This window comes from Mus pahari, chromosome 4 (assembly GCF_900095145.1).
Source record: "Mus pahari chromosome 4, PAHARI_EIJ_v1.1, whole genome shotgun sequence".
Classification (NCBI taxonomy): Eukaryota; Metazoa; Chordata; class Mammalia; order Rodentia; family Muridae; genus Mus; species Mus pahari.
Genome location: NC_034593.1, coordinates 93,752,211 through 93,770,612, shown reverse-complemented (window position 1 = coordinate 93,770,612; position 18,402 = coordinate 93,752,211). Strand labels below are relative to the sequence as shown.

The 18,402-nt window shown below is 39.5% G+C and overlaps 2 protein-coding genes across 6 annotated transcripts in view; one reads left to right on the top strand and one right to left on the bottom strand.

The window, feature by feature from the left end:
- Magi3 (membrane associated guanylate kinase, WW and PDZ domain containing 3) overlaps positions 1–7,037 on the top strand; it is a 181,667-nt gene extending 174,630 nt beyond the window's left edge. Inside the window, exons 20-22 of one of the 2 annotated variants that reach the window (XM_021195662.1) lie at positions 2,493–2,631; positions 3,454–3,544; positions 4,244–5,047. In XM_021195662.1, the coding sequence (XP_021051321.1) occupies positions 2,493–2,631; positions 3,454–3,503 (189 nt within the window). In that variant the 3' untranslated portion in view covers positions 3,504–3,544; positions 4,244–5,047. Of the gene's footprint in view, positions 1–2,492; positions 2,632–3,453; positions 3,545–4,243 lie in introns of both variants that reach the window. The other variant, XM_021195661.1, reaches the window with a different exon arrangement.
- A 5,579-nt stretch (positions 7,038–12,616) lies between these two features.
- Phtf1 (putative homeodomain transcription factor 1) overlaps positions 12,617–18,402 on the bottom strand; it is a 41,172-nt gene continuing 35,386 nt past the window's right edge. For 2 of the 4 annotated variants that reach the window (XM_029537433.1, XM_029537434.1), the window contains 4 exons: positions 17,034–17,189; positions 16,155–16,250; positions 15,010–15,135; positions 12,617–13,606 (listed from right to left, as the gene is read on the bottom strand). In XM_029537433.1, coding sequence (XP_029393293.1) covers positions 13,586–13,606; positions 15,010–15,135; positions 16,155–16,250; positions 17,034–17,189 — 399 coding nt within the window. In that variant the 3' untranslated portion in view covers positions 12,617–13,585. The remainder of the gene's footprint in view (positions 13,607–15,009; positions 15,136–16,154; positions 16,251–17,033; positions 17,190–18,402) is intronic. The other 2 variants (XM_021196723.2, XM_021196721.2) reach the window with 1 other exon arrangement.

The window sequence follows — 18,402 nt, the reverse complement described above, 5'->3', positions numbered from 1 at the left end:
CACAGACATTCAGTACCCTCAGAGGCCAAAAGAGGGCAGCAGATCCTCTGGGACTAGTTACAGATGGTTGTGTGCTAGGAACCTGCATTCACCACCTTACAGCCTCTCTCCAGCCACAACTGCCACATGATTTTAAAGAAAGAAAAGAAACAAGAACCATTCTTTCCTCTATTTTTTTCCTGCTTTTTTTCCCCTAAGTTTTAAGTTTTGCTAAGGCTGGCCTCACTGACTATCTACCCAATTAGCTGAGTCTACAGATACAGGTCTTAACTCCTTTTGTCTGCCTTTCATTTCTCTTTCCTTTCCTTCCTCCCTCATTTTTCAGTAATACAAAAATGGGGTTGAGTGTTCAACTTTTCAAATATATTTTTACCATTTTATTAACGTTGTTATAGTAACTGAAAATCACAGCAAAAATGTTCACCTGCCTCTCCCCAGAGGAGTGTTCCCCTTTAGTTTTTACACACCCCTGCCAATTTCCTTCCTATTTTAAGTTAAAAATGACACCTGGTGGCGAGCCTGTTCAATTACATGTTTTATTTACATTGTATTTATATTAAAATATATAGGTTTGTGGCTTATGAAAGAATGTGACTAAAAACATGATCTCTCTCCCAGGATGAACCAGCTGTGCGCACACCGATTTTCATTTCTGTAGGAATTACTTTCCTACTTTGTTGTTCATAATCCCTCAGGGAAATAACTCTTTTATCACTTACCAAAGGGGCTTTTGTTCCACTTATTCTGAACAATAAGGACTTTGTTAACTGCCTTTCTTACTATTTTCTGTCCTGTAATCTTTATTGTCTTACTCTGCTTGTTTTTGGTTTTTTTTAAGCTTTTTTCTCTTCATTTTACATAGTTGTTTTTGTCTGCTTGTTACCATTACTGAATACCTGAGACTGGGAAATCTATAAAGAGAAGAAATGTAATTCTTACACGTCTGGAGCCTGTGAAGAAATCCCAGGTCAGGACAGTCTAGATGGTGGAGACTGTAGTCATATGGCAGGGAGACAGAGAATGCCTACGAGATGAGAGCTCACTTTTGAAACAGAACCCCAACATCTGGCATAAAAGATTGTTTCCAACCAGCACTTATCTGTGGTTGGTGTGTAGTCATATTGCATAGCACTGACTCTCCCACAACCGTAGGAGGTAGGACTCTGGTTTTCATCTAACAGGTGAAGAAAATGAGAGAGACTGCTGATCTAGAAAAAAGTAAAGCCACATACCTGGACCCCACAGTACAGCTTCCTGTCTACTCAATAGATATAAAGCATTGGTTTTGATATGGGGGGGGTTGTTTTGGATTTTGTGTTTTATGGGTGTTTTGCCCACATGTATGTATGTATATATGTATGTACATACATACATATTTACCTGGCCCACAGAGGCCAGAAAGGAGTGTCTGATCCTCAGGCATTGGCATTAAAGAAGGTTGTGAGCTGCCATGTAGGTGCTGGAAACTGAACCCAGGTCCTCTGGAAAAGCAGCCAATGCTGTAAATTACTGAGCCATCTCTCCAGCCCATCAGGTACTTACTGAGTCTCTTCTGCCACATTACATACACATTATCTGAGTATCTTACAAATACTTGGGGTTTTAATATTCAGTAGTATCTCATTGTTTAAGTCAATAAATACCCTCAGTTGCATGTCACCTTGATACGGATCTCAAAACCAACACCTTTACTCATGTTTCTTACTGTTAAATTTCAACGTATTTTTTATTTTCCTTTAAAATAGACACTTCTGGTAAATGACACCTGCACTGTGGTATCTTATTCTGAGTCCTAGTTTTCTGTTTCCCAGGAAAATGATTTTATATTTGTTACTATTATACAATCCAGTAATTGGTTTAAGTAAGTGTCCATATTAATATATTTTTAAACCTTAATTTCTTTAAAGTTTAATCTCTAAGTTATATCATTTAGCTAAAGCCTCACTCATGTATAGGATATGCTGGCAATACAAAGAATGGCCACTGTCTCAGGAAAGCTTCAGTGACAAGCAGCCGTCTGTGCCAGCTTTAGAAAACCAAGTCAGGATTTACTCATGCTTGAAAGCACCCTTACAGATTGTTACGTAGGTGCCACTCTGCAGGGTTACTGAGGGCTATACAGAAATGTCACCTTTTCTAGGGCTTAACTTTTGGTTTAAAAAAAAAAAAAACTTAGATTTTTATTATTTATTTATTTTACAATACTAGGGATCAGTCTCAGGGCCTTACAGATGTGGGAAAATGTGAATTTAATGCTTGATTTCAAATGCTCAGATACTGACTGGTAGCCACATAAAACTTGCTCATGCAGAATTTTTATCAAGTAAATATAATCATGCATTGTGTTCCCATCAGCTGTCACCAAGATAGCACACTGTCTAGGTTAAAGACTTTACACATGAGAATGACTTAGCAGAGCTGAAGGGCTCTGTTGACAATGTGGAAATGAAGCTCCGTGCCATTTCAGACAGTTGTCAATGTTCCCTGTCCAGGTTGGTGACCAGATCGTTGAAATCAATGGGGAACCGACACAAGGCATCACACACACTCGAGCAATTGAGCTCATTCAGGCTGGTGGGAATAAAGTCCTCCTCCTTCTGAGGCCAGGAACTGGCTTGATACCTGACCACGGTAAGCAAAATAGCTGAACACTCATGCTGGCACAGGGGTAGCAGGAGGGGAGGGAACACCCTTTTGGAGGTGATGGACACATCGCTGGCTAATTCAGAAGTAGACACCAGAACCCCCAAAGAAAGTTACTGTGATGCAAATGATGTTTCCAAACAGTACCTTTGTTGGAATAGAATATATTTTATATTTACTTCATCTAAAAGCACATAGTGCATTTTGTACAGAAACATGCCTGCAATAACATTAGAGGCAAACAATTCAAATGTCTTCAAAATACCCCTGCTTTATCCCCTCCTTGGCTAGTTATACAATGCAAATATATATATATATATATTTTTTTTCTTAAAGATATACTGAGTCCTAGGTATTCTTTGTCTCACTTAATGAATAAATGCCGAAGAACTTACGATTTTCTAGTTACTTACCAAAATAAGTTGCTATAGCCCCACTACCTGGGGACAGGGAGGTAAACCTCATATATCTGTACACCTGCACGGATTGTGAATGCTCTTGGCTTCACTAAGTATTTTTGAACTGTCACAGTGTTTTTAAAAATCACTTTGAGAATGCATGATCCTACAAGTAAAGGCAACACCATACCCATTTAATATGTGTCTCCCCTGCCCAACTCCCCATTAGAGCTTTTGCAGGGTAAGTGTAGACATATGTAGACATAACCTCCTACAGTCCCTTCCAGCTGTGATCCTCTGGCTGTGTTATCTTCCACCGTCTGCTCATACAGCACACATTCCCAGGGACATCTATGCTAACTGTACTGGTTTGTTTTCACGTAGTCCTAGGCTTTTTCTCTTCCTTCTTCAGGTTTGGCTCCTTCCGGTCTGTGCTCCTACGTGAAACCTGAGCAACATTAAGGCTTTCAGGGCTTTTCTTGGTCTTTCCTTAAAAAGACTTGGTAAATTTGCATGTCTTTTAAATCACTTCTTTCATTTTCTTTTTAATTAAAATGATGCTATTAAATACATCTGTTTCTGTCTTCTGCACTTTTTCAATCTCCCTTTGACATAAAATTTGACAGCCTAACAACCACATTTTGGTTACCACAGTCTGGTGTTTTTCACTAGTGATTTTGGCATATCCTTAAGTTAAACAGTAATAATAGCTTAATTAGTAAGTTTACTGGACCAGGCACTTTGATCCACTTTGATTATTTGTATCTTATTTAGCTAAATAAATATAAAGAATTTACAGCCAGGCGTGGTGGCGCACGCCTTTAATCCCAGCACTCGGGAGGCAGAGGCAGGTGGATTTCTGAGTTCGAGGCCAGCCTGGTCTACAAAGTGAGTTCCAGGACAGCCAGGGCTACACAGAGAAACCCTGTCTCAAAAAAAAAAAAAAAAAAAAGAATTTACAGATCGTGTATGTCTTATAGTACCTACGTGAAAAATTACTATAACACAAATCTCCTCTCCATACATGAGCAGATATCTATAAGCATCTGCCTTTACAGAAAGCAATGTAAATGTGAATAAGCTATATAACATACTCCTCGGGCTATGCAACCAAGTAACATTCACATAGCTGTCAGTTCAAAACTCACTGTTCCTATTTATAATCCTTGAATGTAACGATGTTCTACTCAATCACTTTTTAGGTGATTGGGATACTAATAGTCCTTCATCTTCCAATGTCATTTATGATGAACAGCCGCCACTTCTCCCATCTTCACACTCTGCTTCCACATTTGAAGAGTCTCATGTGCCAGTAACTGAAGACTCTCTGACTAGAGTTCAGATATGTGAAAAGGCAGAAGAATTAAAGGACACTGTACAAGAAAAGAAAAGCACTTTAAATGGAAGCCAGCCTGAGATGAAGTATCAGTCCGTCCAGAAAACTATGAGTAAGAAGGATCCACCCAGAGGTTATGGGCACAGTGAGAAGAATCTACTAAAAGGAGAAAATGGTGTTACACAAAGAGGTAGATCTGCTAGTCCCAAAAAGTCAGTTAATCGACATTCAGAGGAACATTTGGAAAAGATTTCCAGACCCCTAAAAAGTAATCCCAAAGAAAAATCTAGAGACCGGTCACTCAGCCCTAGGAAAGGAGAAAATAAAGGTCGGCTCACAATTAAGGCGGGCTCTGGACAAGATCATTGTAGAAAAGACAGAGGACGGTCTTCTAGCCCCAAGAAGCAGCAAAAGATAGGAGGCAACAGCCTGTCAAACACTGAAGGCAAATTATCAGAGGCTGGGAGCCAAAGAGCAGCAGGCCACCCTAGTGATAGCATTGAACAGCTCCCAGATGGGAAAGAAAAGTCAGGGGTCAGCAGGAAAGATCTGAAGCAGAGTCAGCCGGGAAAAAACAGAACCAAGTCTCCCGAGAAAAAGAGCAGTAAAGCTGATGAAACATCTCCCCCATCCAAAAAGACTAGCAGCGCTGCTAGGAGGGTAGACTCTGCAAAGGAAGGAGGAAAGAAGCCAGCAGCAGGAGAGACACGCAGAGAAACAGCAGAGCACACTCAGATCTCAGCCAAGCAGCTCAAGCAGGAAGCTCGAGAGAAGACGGCGGTAGGTAAACCAGACCATCACAAAGGCAGAGAACCAGAGGCCATGGACAGATGCAGGGAGCATGCAGGAGGCACACCTGAAAGTAGCTTTCCAGTCAAGAAAGCACCCATCACTCCAGGACCCTGGAGGGTGCCACGTGCAAATAAAGTCACAGGCACTACTGGCATGGCTGACAAACAGCTGTGACCTTTCATATAAAACAAAGAAAATTAAGTTGTAATCTTGTGCTAAAAATACAGCATTTTAAGGGGGAGAGGTGTGGTTTTCCCCCAGAAATTCTTCAATACCAAGTCGACAGGCTGCATGAAGGGCTTCTGGGATTGCTAAGACCCACCTGGCCCTGGCAGGCTGCCTTTCCTCATGCTCAGGAAGGAGCTGCATCCAAGGGCTCACCTGCCACACCCTGCTCAGGCCGCTCGATCAGCAATGACATGATCTTAGCAGTGTGGTCACAACTCACTTTGTGTTTGTGCCAAGTTATCTACTGTATCATGTCTGTTTTAATCCTTCCCATTCTGATATTTCCAGTCATCAAACAGTTCGGTTTGGCTTGAAGATGTTTTCAATAGCATGTTGCATGTTTACAGAGAGAAATATTTGAGTCCTTGCAGAGAAAGAAATTGTTAGCTCATCATCAAAGTGGGCACTTGCCTCTTCTCACAGCTTCTGACCATCCTAGTTTAAAAATGCAATTCACAAACATCACATTACAGGAAAGGTCAAATATTATAAATGCTTTTTTACGGCTAAGTAAGGTGTTTAAAGAAACTACTAAAAATATTCCTTACAATTGAATGGTCAAAATGAGAACATACTCTAAGCAACAGAATTAACAACCTCCTGCCATGTTAGCCATCCCTTATGTAGTGAGTGTCTCAGATCACCTGTAGTCTTGAGGGAAGTACCAGAAGCATGTAGAAGTACCGCTTATTTCTCTTTAAAGAAAACCTACTACATCTGGATATTTTGATTATTAACCATTAGTCTTTAATATAGTTGAAGACCCAAAATAGTATGTAGATTTTTGTGAGGGACTTAATCATGAAGCCAGTTCTACAGTCCACTGCCAGACAAAGCACCAGCCCCCGAGACAGGAGTCCATCTAGGGGCAGACACAGCGTTAGGGATCAGAAACAGCCTGTCTTAGGCTTCCTCAGCAAGCTAGGACTAATATGGTATAGACTGTGTGTTGGAACTTTAATTTCTAGCTAATTATTTAAAAACAAAGTTTTCAGAGTTCTTTTTAAAGTCTAATAAAAATGTTTGCTGAAAGTTGGAGACAATTCTTAAACTCATAAAAGATCAAGACATTAGTTCCCTGAAGCAGCATTCAGAAACATCTATAAATACAGATTTCTCAGACCAAAACTGTCTATTTATGGAGTATTTGAACACTCATTCTGCTACCTTGTGAGTCTGACAAATTCCACTGTGACAACTGTACTGGCCCATTATGACACATGCTTCCATCCAGAACTGTATTTAACCCATCTCAAAACTACTTGAATAGCGAAAATTAGGAAGCTTGAGAAATGCTAAGAATTTAGTACTACAGAAATGTTTTATTTTCCCTATAGTCCACATTAGTGATGCAAATCCTATTTTTATTGTTAACCTTGACATAACTTTGATGTCATGTTGTCAATATGATGTGACTCTTCCTAAGTAACATGTCACTGTACTGATTATATACTTACTTAGCAATGTGGCCTTGGAATGCTGAGCAAAATAATGGATGTACTGGTTGTAAATGTTTATATATGTACAGTACCTTTATATATATAAATATATATATATATATATACACTTGAGGTTCTGATTAGAGAAAGATCTGTAAATCGCTCGTTATTTTTTATATAGATATTAAAAAAGAAAAAAAAAAAGTTTGTCGTGCTTTTTTTTTTTTTTTAACTGTTAGCATCATTTAAAATTGCTGTTTGGAACCCAGTTCCACCATGATCTGAGTCATCAAAGACTGACAGTCAATCAGAAAGACACAGTAATGTGTCTTTGACAGTACTTAACATCACCTATAGATAAAAGCCTTGAGTTGTATTCCATTCTATTAATGCTATTTTTTAATATCCCTTTTCTCCACTACCAGGGAAGAAAAGATATTATATCTCACTGGAATGCAGTACTACACATTTATAATAGACTAATGAATCAACCATTTACCACAAGATCACAGAGTTCCATGGCAATTTACAATATTTAAAACCATTTTACTTTAGTTTTAAAATTAAGTATGTAGACTTCTTTTCACTTAGCATATTAACTGCTTAAATCCTACTTCAAAACTCTGGTTAATTAATATTCTTCAGGAGAAAAAAATTCCTATAATTGCATGAATTCACACTAAAAATAAGTCCAGTTCCATTTCCAGACCTACAATGGAAATGTGTCAGAGCAAAAGCTGCTGAAAGTAGGAACTAAGCAGTTCTGTTGACATGGACACACTGTTAGTAGTCACCCAGCCAGGACTGTCTTCCTACAGTTGCAGCATCCTTATAGCTGAGTAGTTTTGAGCAGGGTCAATCTCTAGATCTGATCTGGGACCCAGAAAGCACTTGGCTTCTTGTTTTTCACATGTGAATATTTTCACTCAATGAAAGGGAACTGGGGCAGCAAGATGGTTCAGCAAGTAAGACCCTACCACCAACCCTTCCATCCCCATCTATCTCACACGGTAGAGAGCCAAGTCCATCAAGTCGTCCTTCATGCATTCTGGGTGTGCCTTCACATAGATTTAGAACAACAAAAAAGTAATAATAGTCAAGATACTATTCATGTGCAACAATAGAAAGCCAAACGCTTTGTAAACATCTGGACAAATGGAGTTCCATGTTTTGTATGGCCGTTTCTCACAGAAAATATGTTAACTTCTGTAAGTGACTTCCACAAAGATTGAGACTGAAGCTTAGCCTACCCTCTGCTCTTAGAACCAAAGAACGCCTGCACTGACTGATGAGACACTGCAGTCCACTGTGAAGTGGAACTACATCACAATAACTGTGCCTTGGCATGCCTCATACCTAAAAGCTACAAGCTTTCTAAACAGCAACTGGTATCCGCCATCAGTATGCTACCATTTTGGGCTGCAGTTAGCTGAATTCATCTGGCACATCTACAAACTTGATAGGTGCTCAGTCACTATACCATATTGATATAAGAGCTGAACCTGTGCAAACAAAACTACTTGGTCTCAAAGCACACAAGCTACATTAAGTATGAGGGAATATATGAATGCTTATGAAGAATTTGATCTAGCAGCAAAGTCTAAATCTCATAGTCTAAAGTACGGACACAGCCAACTGCTTTAATTTAGCCTTAAACTCTGCTTTCACAATCCTATTGATACATGCCCATTTTATACTCTGTACATTAAAGTAAAAAACAAAAATGTCAAAATTCACAAACCAAGAAACTTATTTTGTCCTAAGGACAACCACTAGTTAACCTGAGTACTACCTTATTGGAGTATCTGTAGGAGAAATATAACACTGCATGTTTGTACTCAAGTCTCATGGCTTAGTGAGACACTAGTGACTGCTAGAAACAGAAGGTAAATCACTACACTAGTCCATGTATGTAATATATCAATGAGTTCTCAGATGACTCTAAATCAGCATGAGAACAAGGCCCATCTGGCCTATTAAGGATATATACGAACCATCTATATAACCATATATATAAAATTTTTCAAAACATTCAGTTGAATTTAAAATAAGGTTGATTTGCTTTACATAGCACTAGTGAATAAAATGCTTGAATCCATAAACTGGCACATGTGAGAGACCCAGTTATTTAGAATTTTTCTTGCTGAAAGAAAACCATATTCCACTTAGACAAGCACACTGTTATTTAACTCTTCATTGTTTAGCTTATAGTGTTTGTGACCATAACATGTCTAAGTTTATGGAGTATACCTTCATAGCAATTTTAGAAGAAATGATTTTCCCAGGAAAACATTTTAAAGACAAATCAATGGGTGATTTTCTTATTCTTTGATACGTATTACTCCCCCATTTAGCCTAATTCTATTTTTGCATCTTGGTTTTATTTCTCAATAATGTAATATTAGCAAAATCTTAGCCCTTTTAGGGAATCGAAGCTTAAGTAACTGGATATTACACAGGGATAAATGAAACATTGGTCTCTGCACAAGCGTGACAAACTGGAGGACTAATCTTCATTTAGTGTACATCTGTTAGGGGAATCCAGTACTGTTCTGCATTCTGAAGAGTAAAGAAGAAAGCAGCTGTTTTCAAGGGGCTTAAAGTCTCATGGGAAGGAGACACAAGTCAGCTAAAGATTATGATACACATGAAGGAAATTACTACAGTGATATAACAGATAATTAACTAGGGTTACAATAGAGAACCCTACCAAGAACTGAAAGCTGAGAGCTATTCAGTAGCTATCCAGTGAGCAGTAAAAATACATATTTGAGGCAGAAGAAATACTTGAAAATACCTACTAAGAGCAAAAACTCGTTAAAGGAGATGGTGTGGAAGGCAGTGAGAAGTGAGGTTGAGGAGGTCAAACTGGAGAGAACTGCAACCCTGACAGAAGGGCCTGGGAGGTGACCACAGGAAAGGCCTTCCCTCCTAAGCCTCTCCAGACAGCACCACCTACTGGGAACAAGTATTCAAATGTCCAAGGCTAGGCATTACATCTCAAACCTCTACAGTATTGAACTAGATTAGAAACTGAACCTTTACATGAGCAGCTGCCTAAGGTCTAAACCTTAAGGTGAGGAAAATGAGTCTATCCTTAAAACTAAAAATAATTAGAAGCAGATGTTAGATTTTGGACAAGGGCAGCACAGATAATAGAATTAATCAAGGAGAGCCCCCAAGACCGCCTTCAGGTAGCAGCAGTGTAAAAAGGAAACCAGACAAAACAGGTTTAGCTGGGTACTGGTAGCACAAGCACATGACACCCAACCACAAGGAACCTCCAAAAGAATCAGGAAGGAAAACTTAGTGCTAAAGTTAACGCAGGGCTGTAATCACACTACCAACGGAGGAGAATCACACTACCAACGGAGGAGAACCTCCGTCACAAGACCAAGTGCAGTGCACAGAAAGATGTTGCTTTAGCAGCAAATTTATCTTAAGTCTAGCTGTTCCTGGCATACCTATCAAACTTCAAAGTAGTCCTTGAAATGCCCAAACTTTCTCCAAGTAACTGCACTTCAAAATAAAGCTCAATAATATTACAAAAAAAAATTAATAATACATGCACATTACAATACCCTATTCTTCAACCCTGTAAAAATTCACAGCCAATTAAGTTACCAGGCATGTAAAATAGAAACGTGTCTTAAATGAAGAGACAACACAATAAAAACAAATGCCCAAATGACACAGCAAATATAAATATGTACATACATTTATTAAGTGGAGGAAAATATTTTAAGTAGAGATGTAGACTTTCTAAGACTAAAATCAAACTTTTACAGATGGAAAATATACTGGCTGTAGCAGACACAATAGAACATGCCTGCAATCCCAACAGACAGATGGAAGGGGGTCAGGAGTTAGAGGCCAGCCTCAGTTATACAGTGTAACTTATCTCAAAGATTAAGTAATACTACACTGGATGACATTACCAAATTGCTGCAGAACAGGATAGAAAACTTGGAGGTACAACAAAGAAAAAGCATAAACATTGGTGAGCTAAGAGATGCTTCAAGTTACCTAATAGACATGGGTTTGAGTCCCAAAAGGAGACAGGTCAGAGTGAAATGTAGGAAAAACTTTAATGCCAAACAAGTTTTGTAATTTGATCACATGAAAATATGATCTATAAAATGATACAAAAACAATAAACCACAGACTCCTTAAGTCCAACAAACTGCAACACAAATAATACGGAAAAAAAAACACATCAACAAATAATTCAACTGCACAAATTCAGTGGTAAAGCTGAAAATCTTTAAAGTAGTCGAAATTAAACATCAGATTCATTTGAAAGGAACAAAAATTAAAGACTTCTAGTCAGAAACAATGAAGTCCAAAAAGCAATGGAACAACTTTTCACTTTTGAGACAAAGTCTTACTATGTGGCTGACTGGGTAGCTTGCTATGGAGATGAAGCCTGCCTAAAACTAAGAGCTGCCCCACCCCCACCCTTGCCCCCTTAGTGCTTGGGTTAAAGGTAGGCTCCACCACTCCCAGCATTCAACTACATTTAAGCCTAAAATCTTATATTCAGCAAAAGTATCTTTTATATGTAGTATAGACTTAGAAATATTTCAGCAGAATAGGTTTAAATGCCTATTCTATTACTCAGTTTTGGTGGCTCAATATTAAAAAAAGCAAATGAGCAACAAATGATTGCCAAGTTGACAAATAATAGTTGCCTTTGTAAGTTTACCTACCTGAAACATAAGCCTTTTCCACACCACCACAATCATAGTCTGAGCTAGCCCTCAGGGTAAAGTACAAAACTCACTGTAAAGTTTCCAAGTAAAAACAGCACCAGCTTTTTATAGTTCAACTCTGTAAAACTTAATCTTAAATTTGAGAAGACTGTTCCTTTAGGGAAATGGTAGCTAGGGTTTCTGTGAGGCATCTGCTGAAGCCTGAAGTGTATAGAACATCTCCCTCAAGAATCACAGCTGCTAGGGTGGAAATACGGCTCAGCAGTTAAGAGCACTTCCTACGCAAGAATGAGCAGGGTTTACATCCCAGTACCCACATAACAAGTCAGCTCTGGGGTTGAGGGTCTGGGTTATGACAGAGAATCACTGGGTTCCAACCTGGTCGAAAGAACATGAACACCAGGATCAGGGGACCCTGCTTCAAATTAATCAGCAGACTGATAAGGGACACAGACCTGCTTTGCTGACTTCTATTCACACACAACACCCCATACAAACATATGTGAGCATACACTCACTCACATATATATGCGCACAGATCAATGGAACTTTTGTATAAATAAATAAATAAATAAATAAATAAATAAATAAATAAATAAAAGTATAGCTCCCTCACAGCACTTGGGATAGGTGAATATTCTTGCTAATCCACTACCTATATGTGTTTGTATCTTCACAGCTATAAATCTATCAGATTTTTAAAAGGATATTAGATAATGATAATATTTACAGTGGAATTAACTGCTAAGAACCTTTCACTCTCATTAAATAATAACAACCCCATTAGGTAGTTATTATACTTACTTAACAGGTGAGAAATTTGAGACACTTAGCAGGGGCAAGGACTTGAACAGAGAAAGATCTATACAATCTGTGCACTTGGCAAGTTCATCTTTACTGGGGCTGGAGGGACGGCTCAGAGGTTAAGAGTACGTGCAGAAGACCTGAGTTCAATTCCTAACACCAACATGGCAGCTCACAATCATCTATAACTTCAGTGTCAGGAGATCCAATGCCCTTTTCTGGGCTCAGGCACCGGACATGCACATGGTACACAACTATTTACACAAGCAAAACAATCATACACATAAAAAAAAAGATGTAAAACCAATCCCATGATAACTGTAGTACATGAGAAAACCAAGTTCTACAAAAGCTTACCATTAAGGTGTTCATACTTCCAGTCTTCCTCAAGAAATTCTTCCAAGTAGGGAACCTGGTGAGCAGGAAAGCCGATGTCTCCATTAACCACGCATGCATGCTGGGTCACTAACAAGTAAGGCTACATCCGCAGCAAAGTATGAACCATCGTTAAGACGCTGCAGACCTCAAGTGCACTAGAGGCTGGATACACACCGCTGCATAGTAGGCAAACCATCAGAGGCCGTGCCATCGGATGGGCATGCTGCCAACTCGTGAGCATGCATGGCTCACCAACAATGTACTTACTCGCTTAACTCTAAAGGAGATTACTTCCAGTAAAAATGAACAAAAATGAACAAAGTTCTGTTTCAAGTTATTCCCACCCTCACTGCAAAAAAAGCCTAGAAACTGAAATTCTCTAGTAAAGTTCTTTTATTTGGATTCAACCTAAAATAGTTTCTCTCTTTCTGATAGAGAAATCCCCAATCCGTAGACTATAATAGAAAAGTACTGCATTTGCATATTTCCAATAAGAGATAGTTGCTTCATGCTTTGGGCATCTACCATGGTTACCCAAAAGACTATTTACAGTAAGTATAACTAGCACAGTACTGGAGGCTCCAAGGTAAATGTCCTGACTCAGGAAATAGCCTGAGTCTTTGTGAGGCAGGCTTTAGTTTGCTGACTATTCACGTTGCTTGAGAACCATGAAAGTGAAGGTTTTTAACACAGGCCCGGGGAAAGGATGTGCCGAAACTCCATTCGTTAGACTGGGCTGAGTGGAGAGGCTGATACGTGTGGGCCTGCAGGTGGGGCCACTGGTTTCTGTGAGCCATCTTTGTCCTCAGTGGGAGCAGTGACACCAGCCAGGAGAGTCCAGGCACACATCTCAGCTCAGGACTTAATTTTCCACAGCTAAGAAAAGAAAATCACCCCCAAAACACCAGTTAGCTAGGAGACAAATAGGTGGGATTTAGATGTATATCCATATGAATACGAACTAAAAATCCACTTACTGTTTTATTGAAGATTTATTAAAAAAAAAAAAAAAAAAAAAAACTTGCAAATAAAAACCATCACACAGAAAGCTTAGCAGATGCAAAGTCTAAATGACTTTGTGTATATCCCGAGCTGTGGTGTTCACACTGGACTGTACACTTTCATTATCAATTATAGTTTTGAACTTTTCACTTTCACTATTATTTAATTTTTAAAGATTTAATTTTATTTTATATAAGTGTTTTGTCTGCATGTATGTATGTATACCACATGCATGCCTGACCAGAGTCAGAAGAGAGTGTCAGATCCCTTGGAACTGAGTTATGAATGGTCATGAACCATCATGTGGGTAACAAGAGTTGAACCCAGGTACCCTGCAAAAGCAACAAGTGCTCTTAACTACTGAGCCATCTCTATAGTTCCCAAGCTGTACTTTTATGCACTTATCGGCCACACATACACAGAAGATCCATTATAAAGTTAACACTAGAAGAACTTGATGTTCTTTCACATTCTTTTCTATCACTAGCATCTACCTTCTGTTTTCCTTTCTGCATGTTACACTGTATCCATATATCTGCCTGTCTACACATAGCCATGCATATATTTTAGGCCAGTATCCACACAGGATAGAAAATATGCAGGAGATTTTTCTTTCTGAGATTGTGTAACCTTGCTTTACTGTTACACATTCTGTGTTCGCCTATTTTCCTCCACATTCTGCAATTTCATTTTTCTAAAGCTCAATACTATTTCATCATATATGTGGACCAGATTTTCATTAATTCATCCATCTGTTGATAAACAAGTAGGTTTGTTCCACTTCTTTGCTATAGTGACTAAAGCAGCAATAAACAAGAGGTGTAAATATCTCTGTGGTAGTGAATGGAGTTCTCTGGGTGTGTGCCCAGGATGAAGTAGCTGGGTCATATGGTAGTTCTGTTTTTAATTTTTTGAGGAACTTTCAAATCTATTTCTATAGGAACCCTTTATATAGGAAGAAATAAATAATTCTGAAAGTGGAAGGAGAAAAAATAAATACTTCCAGATCAAAAGTGGCGCCTACTGTTAATGCATTGCAGGTTTTCAGTCATGCCTGGATCTCCCTGGGTCACAGTAACACGTTCACCCAGACCATGCCACTGACATGAAATGCAAAACTGGATGTTTCGTTTGATCAAGAGTTCAGTCTTTTTGTTTTATCAAATGAGGAAAGCCAAGCTGAGAAGCCTATAAACCGCCAGGTCAAATGGCCTCAGGGCTGGCTCCAGGCCCATACAGTGTTAAAGAGAAGGCTACAGAGTGGGGCTGGCACTTACTCTTATGTTGAATCCTAGAAGATCGCTTATAACACCAGAGACAGCAGAAAGGATGACTACTCTTGTGATGTTGTAGATTAAGGGGTTCATGGTCAGTCCATAAAGTCTAAATGGTGTGTCCAGCTCCTGCAAGGATAAGGGATGAAGTAAACAGCACTGCCTCATGCTAGTCTCTGAGGATGCTGCTTATGGCTTTTCCTTAATATCCCAGAGCTACTTTCAGAGAAATCTGTAAGGCAGGCACCAACCTTTGCATGGCCTAACCTTGCTAAAGTGGAAGGGAGCAATAAGTCATTAATACTGTCTTTAAAAAGTAGTGCCTGGAGACAGGCAGGTCTCTGTGAGTTCAAGGCTTACCCTGGCCTACACAGTGAATGTAGTAAGAGATGAGTAACCATCAGACCCTAGATTATAAGACTGAAAATTCTTTCCCATTAATCCAAAACCATCATGCCAGCATTCAGAACCTATACTGCCTAGCACTGGTTGGATATCTTTTCTAGGTAGTGTAATGTGGATTTAATGACTTAATTAAACTCAAGCTTAATTTACTTCATCTACCTTGCATAAAAACATTGACCTGCCATCAGCCAGAGCCGTGTACACAGATACGGATTGGCCTTTTGGCTGCGTAGATGAATATCTGGTACAAAGACCTAGCAGCCTTAGAGGTCAACAATAAGAAGGCTGAAGACCCTGGGCTCAGCACGAAGGCATTCTGAAGACTTCCAGAGCCTCGGACCTCCAGCCTAAGCAGCCACAGAGAGTGAGCTGAGCAGCAGCTCCGCAGGCCCAGTGGCACTAGTGATGTCAGCACCTCTGGGAAGAGGGCTGAGGCCGCCAGCAGGTCTAAGCACTAACACCCAGACAAAACCCTGTCCATGGGCCAACAGAGGTCTGCTCTGCCATGGTCAAACCATAGCCCTCAGGGATATCCTCAAGAATAAGCCAAAGATATTCCAGCCTCCTCCAGAAGAGACAAGTTCTCGTTCTGACTAGGCAGCTCAGCATGGGAATGGAAGCCACTCTCCCTAACTTCCTTCTGGAAGCTTCTGACAGCTCTGGCCTGTCCAGCCATGACGCCATCTGCCCTTTGCTTTTCTAAGAATTCACACTGTAGAGAGTATGTAGGGAGGCCCGCTTACCTTTAACAACTTTGTGGATAGCTTCAATACATTGTTTACTAGAGTGAGCTGTTCTTTCTTATTGGGCTTTTTTTCCATTTTAAGATATAAATTAATCTAAGAGAAAGAAAAAAGAATAAGGTAAATTTTACAGAAAAAAATACACATTGCATAAAGCCTGGCAGATTTTGAGGATCATCGTTTCAAATAAATTACATCCAGGATCTACGGCCTCAGCAGCTAGGGAGCATGGCCTTTCCCCCATCGTTTAATTCTGTGGTAAAGAAAAGCTACTTACAGAAAATAAAACAACCTCTGATAAAACAATTTATCAAAATAATAAAAAATTCTAGTTGTAACATAATCAGCATACAAATTCCTTGAATTGAAACATGTCTCAATCTTACAATCTCCCCCAAGTAATGTAGTATCTTCAAGAAGCATTTATGGATAGAGAAAAAAGATAGCTGTTTTAACTTAGTAACTCCTTATTTTTCTCCTATAGGAACAATTATCCACTATGACTCTAAGGCCAAAACATAATAAAAAACAAAAACGAATTATCCCAAGTGTGTTTACTTAATGTTTATGGAAAACTTGAACTTAAAATCAAAATTAACATAGAAAATGCATTATTATCACTCCACATTCACAAGAAATATCTGTGAATCTTAGTATGTATTTACATGTTCCCTTATTAACAAAAATAACAAAACACCTCTATAGTATAGCAAAGTACTCTCAGCCCATTAGCTCATTCTCCCGGCCTAGGCAGAAGACAGAGATGTTACACTCATTTGAAACTCAGGAGAAAAGATAATTACACAGTGGCAAAAGATGTGAGGTCACAGTTAACAGCTTGGCCCAGCCCTCCAGCACGCTGCTGGGACCCATCAGTACCTGTTCAGTGAGCAGGATGGAAACGTTGCTGTACTTCTTGTTGGTTTCTGACCCCAGTGAGGCCAGACGAAGCAAGAAAAGCAGCAATGCTGTTTCCCAGATCAAGAACTCCCAGTTGTAAGCATCATTCAGGAATGTCTTGTGACCTTGAAGAACCTACCAAAGGACCAGAAAAAGTTCAATAGTAGTTTTTTTTTATTAATCATTTTATTCACTTACATTTCAAATGATATCTCCTTCTCAGTTACCCCTCCACCACTCCCCATCCCATCCTCCCTCTCCTTCCTCCCCTTTGTCTCTATGAGGGTGCTCCTCCACCCACTCTCAATAGTTATCTTAATATCACTGAATTATTCCTGTATCAATTTTAAAACATTACTAGCAATCTACAGTTTCCTCAGAGGACAGGAGGTGAATGTTCTAAGGTATTATTTACTGACTTAGCCATTACGCATATCTCCAAGTTTCCTATATTGTTTCCTGTTCATGAAAGACTGCAGGGGTCTCCAAGGAACAAGGTAGGAAACAAGGAATGCCAGCTCCCTGAGTCACTGGTAGTCACAGGCACAAGGTGACCACTGCTACTCCAACTTCACCTGTCTAAGGCCCTCAGGCCAGTCTGAGTAAAGCCCTAAAGGCCTGGCTCTATTCTTTTTAAGATTCAGATAACAGCATGGGAGCATGGCTACACTGAGGGCCTACTATGTGTCTTAAGGTTTTACTTTAAAACTTACTGACTTAAAAGGAAAGAACTTCACTTAAGAAAGTCCAAGAAAGTTAGGTATTTCTTGAGAAAGTCTATAAAGAGCTCCTGAGGAAGCTGAGTGCTGACCTTGTAATATGCAGAAAGTGAGCAGCTACCCCTTCTTTCCCTTCCCCACTTACTGACTACCTCTATGACCTCACATCCACTCCCACCAGCCTTGGATTGAAATGATACCCTTGGCTGCAAGGACCCTTCTTCTCCAAAACCTGTCACTAATATCTCAGTTTCTTAACCCTGGATTCTGAAAGAACAAAGCTCTTTAGCTCAGTCTGGGTAAGGGTCACCATGATCAAGTAGCTATAACCAGGATAAGGAAAGCCCCAACTGGCAGCAGCTACTGAGCTCTTCAGAAAGACAGTCCTTACACAATCCCACAAATCACAGCAGTATCATAGCCTACAAAACAAAACCCCTCTGACTCTTAAGCCAGAGAAAAAGGTTTTTTTGTTTTGTTTTTGTTGGTTTTGTTTTTTTGTTTTTTTGTTTTGGTTTTTTGGTTTTTTTTTTTTTTTTTTTTTGGTTTTTTGAGACAGGGTTTCTCTGTGTAGCCCTGACTGTCCTGGAACTCACTTTGTAGACCAGGCTGGCCTCGAACTCAGAAAT